Source organism: Telmatherina bonti, assembly GCF_933228915.1.
Source record: "Telmatherina bonti genome assembly, chromosome: 13".
Classification (NCBI taxonomy): Eukaryota; Metazoa; Chordata; class Actinopteri; order Atheriniformes; family Telmatherinidae; genus Telmatherina; species Telmatherina bonti.
This window is the reverse complement of record NC_136611.1, coordinates 17235884-17251082: the sequence shown is the minus strand read 5'-3', so window position 1 is coordinate 17251082 and position 15199 is coordinate 17235884. Positions and strand designations below refer to the sequence as shown.

Genomic DNA, 15199 nt, shown 5'->3' with positions numbered 1-15199 from the left:
TTCTGTTTAAAGGTGGTTGTAAATGTGGTGAAATAGTTGTTCTGTGTTGGATGTTATTTTCCTCTTCCCACAACAGTTTTAAAAGACTTCTTAAAACTCGAGGGAAGTCTCAGCAAAGAACAAATATGGTTCCAATTAGTTTTTCTAAAACATTACAACTGTGCCAAGCGAAAATGTTCACACAACATTCATACTTGATCTATTTGTTCACCTCATGAGCCATAGTGACTTCCGTTCATCACAGCTGTGTGTTTTTTTTCTTCGTTTGTTTGTTTCTTTCTCAATTTTGTCCCTTTCCTACCAACAGTAGAAGTCTTAAGATTCCTACAGTTGACTGCTCAAATGTTGGTGCCTCTGCTTGACTGTGTGAACTTGTGTCAGTCTGTGTCTTTCTATTTCTCCAGTTCTCTCTACTGTGCTTTGTGAGGATACAGTGAGGATAATTAATTATAGAAAATCTCTTTTGAGTCTTTCTTTTCATTATTTAGTTCTTCCTCTTCCATCAGTTCTGTTAGATGCATGTAAAACTATTCTCATGCATGCCCTTTGTGTCTTGTCCTTGTGTCGTCCCAGTCTGTTCTCATCCCCATTGTCAGTTTTTATGTGTCAAAAGTATGAAGAGGCATACATGATGTGATGAATGACTCCACAGTATAACTCTGGTGTATGCACCTACAGTCAGTAATGACATACTGTTAAGGTGACGCAATATTGTCCTACATGAAAAGTAGACCATTTGACCTCTATTTTCTGCCAAGTAATAGTTGTGATTTTTCTGAACCTCATGTTGCACCTTAACTCCTTTTACACAGGAGACAACTTGTCTAATTTCCAGGATATTTAAAAATCACTCGGCTCTAGTCTTTTTTTTTAACTTGACTTGCTCTTCTGTGGCTCTCTGCAGATAACAGACCCAGTGAGGTTGGTTTGTGTTTATAGCTACCCTTACTGCTGTGCAATGGATGGCCATTTAAATACTGCGTTTTAATGTAACTGTTGATAAGAAGGCTAAAAATGGGACAGTGCAGAAACAATGACAACACCAATGTAGAATGTAGGCTAATGATCTCTGTGGCTTTTACATGAAGAAAGATTCAATTATTCTGAACAAAAATAGTTCATTAAAACATAATTAGAGCAAAATAACTTTTGCAAACTCATTTTCTGTGTCCAACCTCAATTGGAAAATGTGTCTCATTTGGAAAAATTATGTCTTTTTGGATTCCTTCCAGGAGCTGGAAGTGCAACTGCATTCAGCTTATCTTAGCAGAGTTCTTGTTTAAACCCGCTCAAATCTGTCGTGAATCTCGAAGAGAAAATAACATTTACTTTTGTATGATGGCAGGGCTACATTTTTGTTTGTGTTCATAATGATAAATTCTCAATATTCACATGATTTTGTTTAGAGGTTGCATTGCTTCTATATGTATACATTTAGTGTATTTAAAATGGGCCTCAGTGTTTTTTGGGACGATTCATGTCCTTATTCTTGGCCTAGGACAGGGCTGTGCTAAGGGATAGCATGCATTTAGTGTAAGAAACTCAGAAAAGGTACAAAGTTTCTTTCAGTTTGAGTTTCAAAGTGAAGCTAATTTGCCACCAGTTACATTGTGTGTTCGGTGTTTGGCAGTTTATTTAACAGGTCGGCCAATATTGCCTCATGTGAACAAACTGTAAGATGTATCACCTCTTATTGTGTATGAGTCAGACATCCTCAATAAATCGATTCCTTACCCATGTTTTAATACTTGGGCAAGGACAGTACTCCAATTAAATTGTCTAATTGAGCAATGAATGCACCTTGACTTAATTCCTCATATAAACAGAATGAATTGTTTAAGCTGCATTGGCATGTTATTTTACTTAAATAAAATAATGCTCTGGCAAAGTGTCTTATATAAAATATGCATCGTTATGGTTTTTTTTTTTTTAAGTGAATCTGCTTTTACTGCCATGCACACATTTTAGTTTAAAAAAGGCATGTTTTTTTAAATGCAAGATGGAGTTATTTTTCACCTCAATCATGGGAAATCATGGGAAAGTTCATATTTTGTGTACACAGTAGAAATTCAAAACTTTTTTTTTAGCTATACATATTCAGTCACTCTGAACTGAAAATTTCAGCCTGTAGATAGTATTTGCTCCAAAAAAAAGCGATTTATGTTAAAAATGGTTGAAATTCTTTTCCTTGTTTTTTTGTCCATACAAATAGTCACTAGTCTGGAGCTGAATGACCAATTGAAGGTTGTTCATCTCTGTGACATAAGGTTCACGCTGTTGCACAAGCCCACAATGCAAGCTCAGAGGATGGGCTCACTAGCCGTAACAAAATAAAGTACTTGGTAATTTTATGATGTGAAGTGCTGATGCAGCAGAGGTGCAGCGGGGGCGCAGATGTGAAATGGGTATATTAGGATGAATTAATTGGAGGTGTGTTAGGAGTTGGCATCTGCCACTGCCAATCAAATAAATGTATGTTCTTCAAAGCAGTGTGGTCCAGTCATGGCTCACTGACAGATGAATACTAAAGCACCTACCTAGCTTCACTGTAGAGAGCAAGAGAACCATACATGCTTTGTCCATCAGGTCACTTTCTTTTATCCAGACATGCCATAAAACTATTAATGCTGTCACAGAAGTCTAACTGATGATATATATTGACAAAAAACCCTCTTCAAATTTGAACACATTGGTTGCGCTATTTTAGAAATATACATAACCTTTAGCTTGTACGCTATACAGTTTTATGACAAAAAAAAAAAAAAAGCTACATTAGACATTCATTTCTTAGGCATGTTGTCATTACATTAAAGCTTGTGAAGGAAAGTATCTCTGCCATAGTGCCTAGAAAGAAAGAAAGAAATTTGCTTCTCCATAATCCGACCCATTTCAACATTGGCAGCAATACGACTTAGTGCGAGAGGTGTTAAATATGTGGCTTCAGTCTATCATTAGAAAACTCTCTGTCTCTTCCTCCTCTCTCCTCCTCTGTCCTGTTGAGTGGAGTGTGGGTGCACCGGGGCACTCAGTTGTTCTCAATTGTGACGAAGCAGGTGGCAGCTGCGGCATTATCATCAGGCCTTCCAGACAACTGATCGGAAAGCTACCCATTTCTTTTTCTTCCTGGAGATCTCCTGTCTTCCTCTCTTTTTTCTTCATCCATTGTTTTTAAGTCTTTTTTTTTATTTTATTCTTTCCTCACCCCCTCCTTTTACATTTCCTGTACTGTGTCAGCCCACCTGGCTTGTCACACACAAGGAGATAAGAAATGGGAAAGCAGCTCATCAGCTGTACCAACTGACAGGATGGCAGTGGAGTCTGCATCAATGTCTGTGTTTGTCAGCCAGCAATCTAAAATAAATTAATAATTGGTCTTCAGGGCTGATGCTTACCTCAGAGTATTGTGTACATCTTCTTAACAGAGCATGAGCACATAATTTCATGAGTGTATAGATATTTATAATCATTTGGAAAGTGTGTCTGTTGCTGCATCTGCCGCACCTTTAAATTTTTACATGCAAGCTTCACACCTTGTCACTTGTCAGCATTGTGTTCCAGACCATGCATATAATCTATACACACATTCAATCTGGAAATGTACACAGATGTCTGCGCTTACACCAAAAGCACAAGCAACACTACACCACTACGATTCTTGAGCTCTCCTACATGATGTATCTGCTTGACAGTCTGTACCAAACTGTCATAACTTCATTCTTCATTGTCTTCCTTGCTGTCAGTCTTTAGATTTGTCTTGCCAAACTGTCAAGCCTCCATACTTTATTGGTGTCTTTTGATCTCATATTTGTATTTGTGCACATTCATCACATGCACATTGTTGCATACAGTGTCATTGATATTACAGAAGCTACTGAGTATATTATGACAAAGAGTAAACTGTTTAGTGTGACTGGGAGAAAAGGGATACTGTGCTCATGAGAGAAGGGAAAATTGAGGCAGCAGAGTTTTGGATAAGTTGAACATTTCTTTGTTGGTCTTTGCCAGGAGTCCAAAGAGAATGCACAGAAAATATTCAGCTGGAAGAGATTTTGAGAATATAAACTTGCTGTCCTTGAGATGCTTCTTGGGAGGGTAGCACATTGTTTTAGGTGACAGTCTACAGTCTAAATAATATATGTTTGGATTTTCTCATAGTGGCTTGACAGGTTGCCAAAGCTGGATTTGCTTTTTGACCACACATGGGGAATAAATGGAGGGACATGCAGTAGTCAGAGTTTAAAAGTTTGTAGAAGTTATAAAGACATGCAAAAAATGATTTGGTGGTTCGTGATTAATGGCCTTGCACACTGGCAGTTTAAGAGTTACAGTGGAAGCCTTGGGCATGGAGAAGAACACTACAGTAGTTGCGCCCCCGCAACCTGGAGGGGGAAACTGATGTAACAAGGGATGCCAACACTGGTACCCTTATTAAGGTGGAATAACCCCAGGTCTACTGCCAGGTCTCAGATAGAAAAAGAAATGTCAGACCTAGGGAATGGACACTGACAGGGGTCCGACTCACTAATTCACTGTGTGGCCTGACTTCTCCATCATGAGGACCCGCTAACATAAAACTGTCAACACTGGGGCGGCTGTAGCTCAGGAGGAAGAGCAGTTGTCCTTCAACTGGTAAGTTGGGGGATCGATTCCAGGCTTCCCCTGAAATGCCGAAGTGTCCTAGGGCAAGACACTGAACCCCAAACTGCCCCCCGATGTGCCTATCGGGGTATGAGTGTGTTGAGTGAGTGTGTGTGTGAATGGGTGAATGTGACAAGTAGTGTAAAGCGCTTTGAGTGGTCTGTATGACTAGAAAAGCGCTATAGAAGTACAAGTCCATTTAATGCATATGTTATTTTTATGAAGTTTGGTTTGGGAATAATAGTACTAAACCCAAAACATTTTGTGAACATTCACATTGAACGGTAGTGACAGTTACAGGAACATGTTATCCATAGAGTAATGGTGTGCATAGATCACAGCTTTTGGAATAATTAGACAACAGCAGCGGGTGCCATGTTGACACAGGAGGAGCAGCCAGGAGCAGCAATCAATCCAGATACTGGGAAGCTGAAGGGCACAGGGAGGCAGAGTTAGCTTCATAAACTAGTGTGGAGCTGCTATCAGTTAGATTCAGACCAGGTAGGACATCTGTGTTTTCATTACATGAGCCACTAAAGCAGTTTTATGATTGAATCAAGCATAGAACATTCATTAACCAAAATAAGCAGCAGCAGCAGAAAACAGCAGGCATTTAATTCTGTGAAATTAATTCAAATAGAAATATGCAGTTGCTTTAACATCATGAAATGCATGTACGGTTATATGTAAGTAACATTTGGTGCTGGCCTGTATTGTAAGATCTTTATTTGTTTCTTTTAGAGCAGAAGCCAATTTTTTACTTTCAATACCGGGGAGACAAAAATTGGTGTTAGATTTTTCCTAGTCCCAGTCCACCTTGTAGGTTTCTTGTCTTATAAGGATGCTAACACACTCACACTTGCCATGTCTGCTTTTCTCTTCATCCCAGTCTGTAGGTTTCTAATTATCTCTCTCTTTTATCTTCAGTAACTTTGGATCTGTGCCTTCACCTTTTACTTTCACATCTCTCTTCCAGTTCCCATCATCCGTCTGGCGATCTTCTTCTCCTTTGTTGTTTTCCTAACGCTACCTGTGAGTCACCCCCTCCCCTTTTATTCTTTGACCTGCTCTTTTCTCCTTATTATGTTATTTGTCTTTGCTCTCAATCTCATATCCCACTTTCTGTCACCTTTTTCTCCTCTTTCTATGCTGGTTTTTTTCTTTTTTTCCCCACTTTTTTTTTGGTTCTCCTCCTTCATGCCTTTATTCTACTTCACTTTTCTTCCCCTTCCATCTCTGCCCCCCCTTCATCCTCCACCGTTTCGTTTCTTGATCTTTACTTGTTCATTCACTTTACTTTTTCCATCTCTCACTACTTGCTTGTGGTTCTGGGCAATGTTCACTAAGCATATTGGCACAGGCTGGTGGTCGATGAGGTTTGCCATGATTACACACATGCACACACAGGCACAAGCAAGTGTGCATGCGCACACAGACCTGTTGGAGATGGTGGTTGATGAGCAGTGCCAGATTCTCAGCATCCATGCCCATCAGACCTGCTCAAGAAACCTCATTAGGCCTCCTGGCCACAGCATGGCACTGGCTTCAACACTTGCCAGCTTGCCTTTTTCACGCTGGGAGGAATTTGAAGCCCTGGGGCAATACACTATTCAACACCCACAATCATGAGAAGTGACTGAGAATCCCTCATCAGACCCTTGTTCAGCATCAACTCCAGTCCCTGGCAGTGATCACAATGAAAACCTCTAATCTGATGTGAAGGGTGGTGCTTTAGTAGTATCTAGTGATACTGTTGCTGATTACTGCTGTGTTTTATCAGTGTGAAACTTCCTGCTGTTACTAAGCAACATGTAATCATCTGTCAATCAGATGTACCAGAAAATGGACAAGGTAACTGTAGACAGATGGGGCATTTATTGTAGGCAATGGTAAGAGATTTAGCTTAAATGTTGCCCCTCGATATCAAATTAAAATGAAATGTAGAGGACAATGAGTCTGTCTTAAGGTCTATGACTGAGCTGCAGTGACAGTGGGTGGACGGTGGAGGTTTAACAGGAGAGCTTTTGGCTTGGTGGGGGAGGGGGGGGGGGGTGTTCTGTTGGGCTGGACGGAGGGGGTGAATAGAAACTACGAAAGAACAAGTTTTGCTTCCATCAATCTAATGCCCCCCGTTTACCTTAAAGAGGTTGATGTAAGATTATTTCCTGATATAGTTTAGCAAGTGCAGACGTCAGTGTGTTCTCGGTAGGCCAAGCCAGTGTAGTCATAACTAATAGGAGTTGTATGATTACCATACAAGGGGAAGCAGACAGTGAGATTGGAATGACCTGACGGCAAATAACAGTCATATGAGGACAGAGGACAAAGGACATGTTGTATTTGGGGAGAGGTGGTTTGAAGATGGTCAGATCAAAGCTGTTGAGAGCATTTGTACACCCAGCAAAAGTAGAAAGTTGCCTCTCGCTCCAAACTACCTCAATGATAATAATCCGCTATAGCTAATGAAGAAACAGAGCGCTCTATCTGATCTTTGAATCCAAGTGATGTGAAGGTTTCGCAGACACACAGATTGTTCCAAAAGTCTGTAATATATGCTTTGTTAATATCTCCAATATTAGCTCCCCTTTTAGTGGTTAGAGAAAATCCACAATAGTAAAAAAAAAAAAAACAACTTGATTTACAAATACAAACTCTGAAATTATTTGCAACGTTAATATACAACTCCAAAATATTCATGGCTATATATTGGGCTCATAATGTTTTTTGTTGTTTAAGACAGAACCCCATACAAAGTGTCTTTCTCTCTCTCTTTTTCTCATTCTGTTTGTGGTCTCAAGACTGCAGTAGCATACGATCAATCCTCTGGCTGTCAGGCTCAATTCAGCCTGTCTGCTACTGGCACCCTTAACCACCAAATTACATAATACACAAGGACGGTGGAAGGGACAAAGGAAAGGACACAGGGATAGGGAAGGTGAAAAATTAGAAGAAAGGGCCATCAATTTGTGTACAGTTACAAGGTGAACTTCAGTGTCGTCATATCGTTTAAAGCATTAGCATTTATTGAAATGAAAATTTTATTAAGCAAAATATGCTTCAGCCCTCCTGTGACCCTGAATGGGATTAAATGGATTTGAGTGGATAAACATTTTTCACTGTTAAATGAAAAAAACAACTTGGATGGTTGCATCTCATCTTGTCCAAATGCAAACTCATACTTCTTTTTTTATGCAATGTTTGCCTACATTTATTACAATTTCATGTGCTATAAATAACAATGACTTTAAGAAATATAACAATGTGTGGTGCTATTTTATATTTCTTTTATCTTTACATCTCTCGTGTTATTGCTTTTGGACAGTTTCAGTGTTACTCTGTGGCATAATTACTGGTTGGAAGTCTGGAGTTTCTTCTTTTTAATGTTTCCTTAATCATCTTATTTACTATAGGTTTTTTGTTTTTAATGCCCCTGTCTAAAGAAAGGGGTTAAAATGTACAAATTGTGTAGGGAATTGGTGAAGTGAGGAAGGAAGTTGAGGGGAAACACAGATTAAAAACTCCAAAGTCTATATTAAGAGAGAGAGGGATGGCAAGAGTGCTGCTCGAGGCTGTGCAAGAGACTCACTTCCTAAGCAGGTCATGGATTGATGGAAACTTGCAAGTTCAAAGTAAAGGTAAGCCGTGGCCTTGAGACGTCAGGCCCAGGTTTAGTTTCTCCTCTTGTTTGATTGTTTGTTGATGACTTATCCACTTTACTTCCCTCAGAGAGTGATTTGTACACAGCATGTCTGAATAGTCAGTGGTTGCAGGACAGGAAATGCTCGTAGGAGTATCGCGGGAGTCGATGTTTGTTGAAATATTAGCTTGTTTCATACAAAACTCCACCTGTTTGTAAAGGTGTGTGTAGCATGAGCAGTGCATTAAATGTATTAAATCGTGTGTTCCAATGATTTTTGTGTACTTTACACTATATGACAAAAATGTGTTTGTAACTTTTAAATCTATTATTAACAACCAGTTATTATGCAGTTATGGCTACAGAGGTAAGATCATGCTCACTACTTGTTTTGCATGTTTTGCACTGCATTTCAGTTTTTTTTTAGTGTAAACACAGACTTTACCAACTTAGATTGTTTTTATTTCAGGTTGAGATGAGAAGTAAATGGCTTGGATGCATCTAGCCTGTACATAGTTGAAAAATATCTTTAATATTGTTGTGATTTGTGTTTTTCTGTTTGTCTTCCAATCGGTGTTTCTAGTGACAGTCTGCTTTGTTGTCCTACAGAGCATGAAGAAGGTTCTTTGTTAAGTTTCTTTACAGGTGTAGCAGCTGTTTGTCTGGGTTTTTTCTTTCAGTTTTACAGTTGTTGCTGTAGCTTTCTATTTGTTGAATCCTTTTCTCCTTTTTTTTTTTTTTTTTTTTTTTTTTTTACTATTTCCCGCTTTCTCCTCCCCATACTCCCCTTTCCTTTATTTCCTTTTGTCAGCTCCAGCATAAGCCAGAAACATGAAACATGCAATAACAAAAATAAAGAACACTTTATTACTTAAGCTTCAGAGGAAGCTTTGACTCCACAAAGCTTCCTTTAGGAATACTGATTTGTTTAGCACAATACAGCAGCCAAACCATCATTGCTATGATGCAGGACAGGACATGTTGATAAAAAGTGTCTTTGGCTATCATATAAAAAGAACTCGAGTCGAGTGCTAACTCTGTAACTGTCCAGTACTCAACACCCCAGTGTTTCACACTTCCAATGAACCACAGGGTTACTTTGTTCACACACTATGTGGGCGTCACAGATGATAAAAAAAATTTACATTGACAAACTTTTCTCTCTCTAATCTCGGTTGAAGAGTTTGAAACTTTTCACCTCCGATGCATTTCAACTCTTTTGACTTCATTAGAATGAGATCCATGGGTGTAGGGACACAGAGTCATAATACTCAACTGATAAGAAGAACAGTCAGAGGTACTTGGCTTACATTGAGCCCATTACACCTTGATTAAGCTCTGCAGTACTTAATGCTGCTTTTTCTATAGCATGGTACGGCTCGACTCTGCTTGACTTGACTTTTCTCTACTTCATTTTCCACTGCAGGTAATATTGCCTCAGTGGGGGAGGAATCATTAACTGATTACCATGACTTGCTCTGAATACAAAAGTATATAACATCTCTTTTATAATGAGCATAACAACTGTGCTAAAGAGCTCACCTCTGGTTTGCAAACACAAAAATAGCAACTTGTAAATTTCTGGATGTCTCCAGAGATGTCTTGGATTCATAATTTATGCACATGCATACTTGACCTGTAACCACATAAAGAATCTCTGAATCTTGTTTTGCAAGCCATTTCGTCACTGTTCACATGGATATCTAAATACCTCCACAAGCCCCCCGTCAGAGCACAATGTAGTCTGTGGTTTCTACAGGACTTCTACTGCCTCAGAGATGTTACTATGCCTATTCTCTGACCAATCAGTGGCCTGCAACAATTTCACATCACTGCTTAGTATCTTCCCAGGTTGCCTGGAAACTTTGCTGAGAAGATTCTAAAAGAGTTGCAGGGAAAAGGTGCTACCTTTAATAGGAAATTGCAAGAAATAAGGGTCGAGTCAAGTTGAGTTATAAAATGGAAAAGGCAGCAAGTTGTAGTTTGGAATGGGTTTAAAAAGTATCAAGACTTAATAACAAATGTAGGAGTGTTTTAGAAATCTGCTTTATGCAAACGTATCCATTACACTGTTGCTGTGCTCTTCACAGCTCAATAAAAACTAAGGTTGCAAGAGAGGGGTTCACTTAAATCACACTGATTTACTCAGCTCTATGTGTCTGTGTCTGTGTGTGTTAATGGGACCATGTGCAGGAGAGTCTCTCCGGAGTGTTTGCACAAACACAGGCTGTTCTGTAACTGGCAGAGAGAAGCTGCCTGGTTGCCGCAGAGCGTGCTCTTGAGAAAGGACACCTGAGTTTGTAAATCAGTTCTGTTCTCTTTCGCTCTGCAGCCTGCTGTCTGTTCTAGTTTTGGTGTCATTTTGCTTTCTCTGTTTTTAATCACCCTCTCATCCCGCCTCTCATCTTTTCACCCTTTTCTCCTCTATTTGCTAACTTTTGAGCATCACTGTGCTTGTGCATTTACCAGCTTCCAGTTCCTTGTGTGCGCTCACATGCACACTCTTCATGTTTTACCGCTTAGTTTTATTTGATTCTTTGGTTTTGATTCATTGCGTCTGTCGTCCCAACTTGAATCAGAAGTGTCCCTTTGATGCAGAGCATATGTTCCCACATTCAACTCTTGTGCTGTGATTGGTAATTATTCCTCTCAAAGTTGCCTGCCAGTTTGTTGCTTGCTGTTATCACCTTACCTTCTGTTGTTTTTGCAAATCTTAAGAGTAGAAAAACATCACAGATTTTTTCTTTTGAGATTAGCTATTTTGTCCTAATTAGCCCAACCTACACAAGTCTCTGTGATAATTCCCTTGTTTTTCACAGCCCCCCCATTTTGAAAATTTGGCTGGAGTGGTAATCTCACTTCATTTAATTAGATAAAGGATTCTGCAAGAAGTCATGTACTGTTTATCATTCACCATTATAACCTATTAGAAAGCAGGGATGCACTCCCCTAACTCTTTAAATAAGCTGTGTGGACAATGACAGTATTTGATGTTTTGGAAGAGCACTGAAGTGCTGAAACGCATATTGCATAATTAACATTTTCCTTTCTGAAGCTAATTAACATTACAGGTAATGTTATGCTTTTGCTTGTTGTAGATGGGTTGTTATGGGAATGCAGAAGAGATAGATAAAAAATTTAACTACTCTGTTAGTCAGCATTTTTAATGAGCCATGACTCTTAGATGTTTGATTTCCAAAAGCACCAACTCTGTCGCAGAAAGAAATGGAGAGAAGTTTGTATGAACCATTGAAGGTAATTACAGAAACTCAAACAACATATTCAGAATTATTTCAAAAAGTACTGAAAGAAATCCTTGTTTCCCTGGCTTGGAGGGCAATATGAAGAACAAAGAAGTTCAAAGTAAGGTCATCCATGTTTATTTTTTTTTCAGTTCTCAAGACCTTGTTTGTATGTTCATATTTAACCCATCGTGCACACCGTACCGCTTCAGACTAAATTGGAGCTCAGAGCAGTCGCATATAAATCCTCCCAGAATCCTTTCATACTTTGAAATGCAAAAAAAAAAAAAAAAAAAAAAAAGGCTTGAAAATAGCAACTCAGAGCAAGATGTTTAAAGTCTGCTGGTATTTAGGAGTCGGATACTTTCACAAACCACTGCACTGACATTTTTTAAAACTATGTACAGTAGCATAATTAATGCTACGTTCAATTTATTGCATGGAAAGTACTAATTAATCAAATCTATCCAAACACTCATTGAAGATGTATTTGATGTACAATATTTATTTCATGGTTCTGGATTTACTTATTATAAATCAGATTCTGTAATTGTCTTATTGAAATTCATGAGCCTAATTTGCAAAATAAATTTGGAAATATATATAAAGCTGTGTGTACACTTACAAAACAGTCTCAATAAAAACATGTGGAAAACACTTGGGGTATGTTGCATTAGGAGATGCTGAATAAAATTACACAGCTATATTATACACATACAAGAAGTCATCAGATCACAGTAACCAGTACAGATACTGGGAAACAGGATGATGTAACTGACCTGAAGACCAGTAGCAACTCTCAAAACTACGTGTTTAAACTCCATAGAAAAAAGAAATAAACAAAATGCTTGTGTTTTAGTTCACGACAGAGGTGCGTTAAAATTACATGAAGAAACTACATTTACATTGCTTTCAACAGCTTAAGTCATTTTCTTTAGCCATACATGATACACTACATTACACATACAATTTTTCTGCCTTCAAGCCTAATATGTAAAACACACCTTTGTTCTTTCAACTTCTTTGTGATAACTCTTTCTTCCCTTCTTTCCTTTAACTGCAGGTTCACATATCAGCTCATGCATTTAAAAAGGTTTCATTGAATTAGCAGTGCCATTGTAATACTCCATGTATTGGGTTAGCCGGGTTTTGGCTAATTACACTTCTGCCTCACACAAAAATTCTGCCGAAAGCCTCTCTAGTGTTTTCTTTTAGTGTTAATTTGCGTGCCTGAACACAAAATTACAATTAAAACACATGAGCATCAAATATGCACATGCATACACTGAGCACATATAAGACACATGCTCATACATATGCACACCGCACACAGGAAAACACACACATCCACTGTGTTGGCAAATGTCAACTCCGCTTACTTTCCCTCGAGGTTCAGTGTCAGATGAGATTGTGTTTCTTTAGTGAACACAACGCACTCAGTCCCACTGTGATTCTGGTTATATGTGGGTGAGCTTGAGAGTTACAGAGAGAAGAGGGGCAGTGATGAGATATGTTGCATAAGGGGATGCAGTGGAGTGTGAAAGAGAACAGGTGGCTCCTTTTTCTGCCATCTAGCTTTATGTGCCATCTTCCCCATTGAGTGTGTGTGTAAGTGCATGTGTGACAGAATGAGAACCAAGTACTTTGAGGGTGGGGATCTGTGCATACTTTTTTTGTGTATTTCCTCACATTCACGTTAACATTTCGTCTTTTCTGAATTTATGTGTGCATTTGTGTTTGTTTGTTTAAAATCAAGGTTCCAGTTGGTTTGGAGACCACTGGACAAAGCTGCAGGATGTCACAGAGAGCAAGAGCTCTAAATGTCACCAAATTAGCAGTCTATACTGAACACAGAGCAGTACTCGTGTCTTCCGTCTGTCTATGGCCTCCGTCTGTCTCCATTTTCCTCTTTTACGCTTCTTGTCTCTCGAGACATTTTTAGTGACTGATGTTTTGGAAAAGTGGCAGGTTTTGTCACACACTCACAGACAAAAGAGCAGAGTGAGTTGTTTACTTGTTCACAGTTAAGTCTCTCTAACTGTTTTTGTCTTATTTTTCTGCCTGTCTTCCTCTCTTAGACCAATCATCCAGGCCGTTGGTCAGGACTAGGCAGCAACAGTCTAGCACCAAGGGATCGAAGAGTGGTGCGGGGTGTGGGAGTAGCACTCGGAGGGGACCTGTCTAACCAACATCACCATCCATCTCTGCATGGTCGGCCTCTTGCTTCTGAGCGGCAAGCTACAAAAGAAGAGCGCCACCACCAGGGGATATTGACTCAGCCAACAGCTCGAAATCCTGCCCCGAACCTGGCTTCTGGCTCCCTCAACCTGTCCACTGCCCAGGCCTCCCCAACCCCACCAGCTCAGGTTCAAGTTTCACACCTGAGCCTCAGTACAAATCAATGCCCAGGCGCCAACTCGGTGCCAGTCAATAGTATTCCTGTTCCATCTTTACCCAAGCAGCCCAAGGGTGTGTCGTCCTCCTCTGAGTCCTTAACTCCAGGAGAGGGAGGAGGTGGGGTAAGGAGAGGAGGTGGAGATCACCATCCACAAAGCCACATCCCTCGTGCATTCGGGGGTAGTGCTTCTTCAAGCCTCCACAGCATTGCGAGCAGAGGGAGCCCCTTTGAGTGCATCTCTTCATCTGACCAATCCTCCCCTCCACCACCCACTCCACCCTCAGCCTCCTCTTCTTCCTCATCTGCATTTACTGGCCGTTTAGGACAACCACCTCGAGGCCCTCTGTCTCTGCACAGCTACAGTCGTAAAAATGTCTTCCTCCAACATTCCCTACATACTGCCGAACTGCAAGCTCTGACTCAGAGAGACAGTTGAGGACGCACACACATTCAACCATTCCAGCCAAAAGCAGCCATATCATTAACTTAAATAGGGACACGTGTGGATTTAAAGAAAAAAAAAACTGCTGCTTCTTCGATTAAAGTTGCTCATGTTTCGCTGCTGCAACCCCCCCACCCCTTCAATTATCTTCACTGCACATGCTTACAATCACACTTTGCAATCCAGACCAGCTCTTGACTCACATTTTGTTTGGAAATTTACTTGCTTTAACACACTCATATGTAAGTCACACACGCACACACACACACACACAAACCAGACTGTGAGAATGAAAAAAGGCACTCACCCGTCTATCAGAGCTCCCACGTTGTGTCATGCTGACAGTTCAGATGAGCTTACGCCCACGGACGCACAAAGTGCACACAGACTCACAAGCGCTTACCCATGCACACAAACACAAATGCAGTCATGCACACTTAAATGAACACTCTGATACATAGACATAATGTGTGATATCTCTGCTCCACCATCTGCACAAATACCATGGTGTTAAATCTGAATGAAGCGATGAGGTGTCTGCCTTTTTAGAGATGGAATTCTTTTATCCATTATTTGACCATTTCAACTGTGTGCAGCTTAAAAACTATTAAAGTGACCATAATTTGCGCTTGTAATAATATGTTGTACCTTGCCAGGACCTGCATCAGATTAGACTGTCATTCCACAGCAGATGAGGTTTAGCTATGTATTGGTGAATATCCTCTGCTATGATGAGTTTAATGCATGCTTTGAAGAATTAGAAAACACAGGTAGGCATTTTGTACAGCAACAAAACTGCAACTTTTGAACTTTTCACAAGAATCCCCTGTCATCTCAGAGTT

General features: G+C 39.9%; 1 protein-coding gene across 1 annotated transcript in view; it reads left to right on the top strand.

Annotated features, from left to right (window-relative positions):
• ccser1 (coiled-coil serine-rich protein 1) overlaps nt 1-14351 on the top strand; it is a gene marked incomplete at both ends in the record, with an annotated part of 117543 nt that extends 103192 nt beyond the window's left edge. The window contains one exon of the mRNA XM_079250883.1: nt 13596-14351. Within this exon, the coding sequence (XP_079107009.1) occupies nt 13596-14351 (756 nt within the window). The remainder of the gene's footprint in view (nt 1-13595) is intronic.
• Nucleotides 14352-15199: the final 848 nt, after the last annotated feature.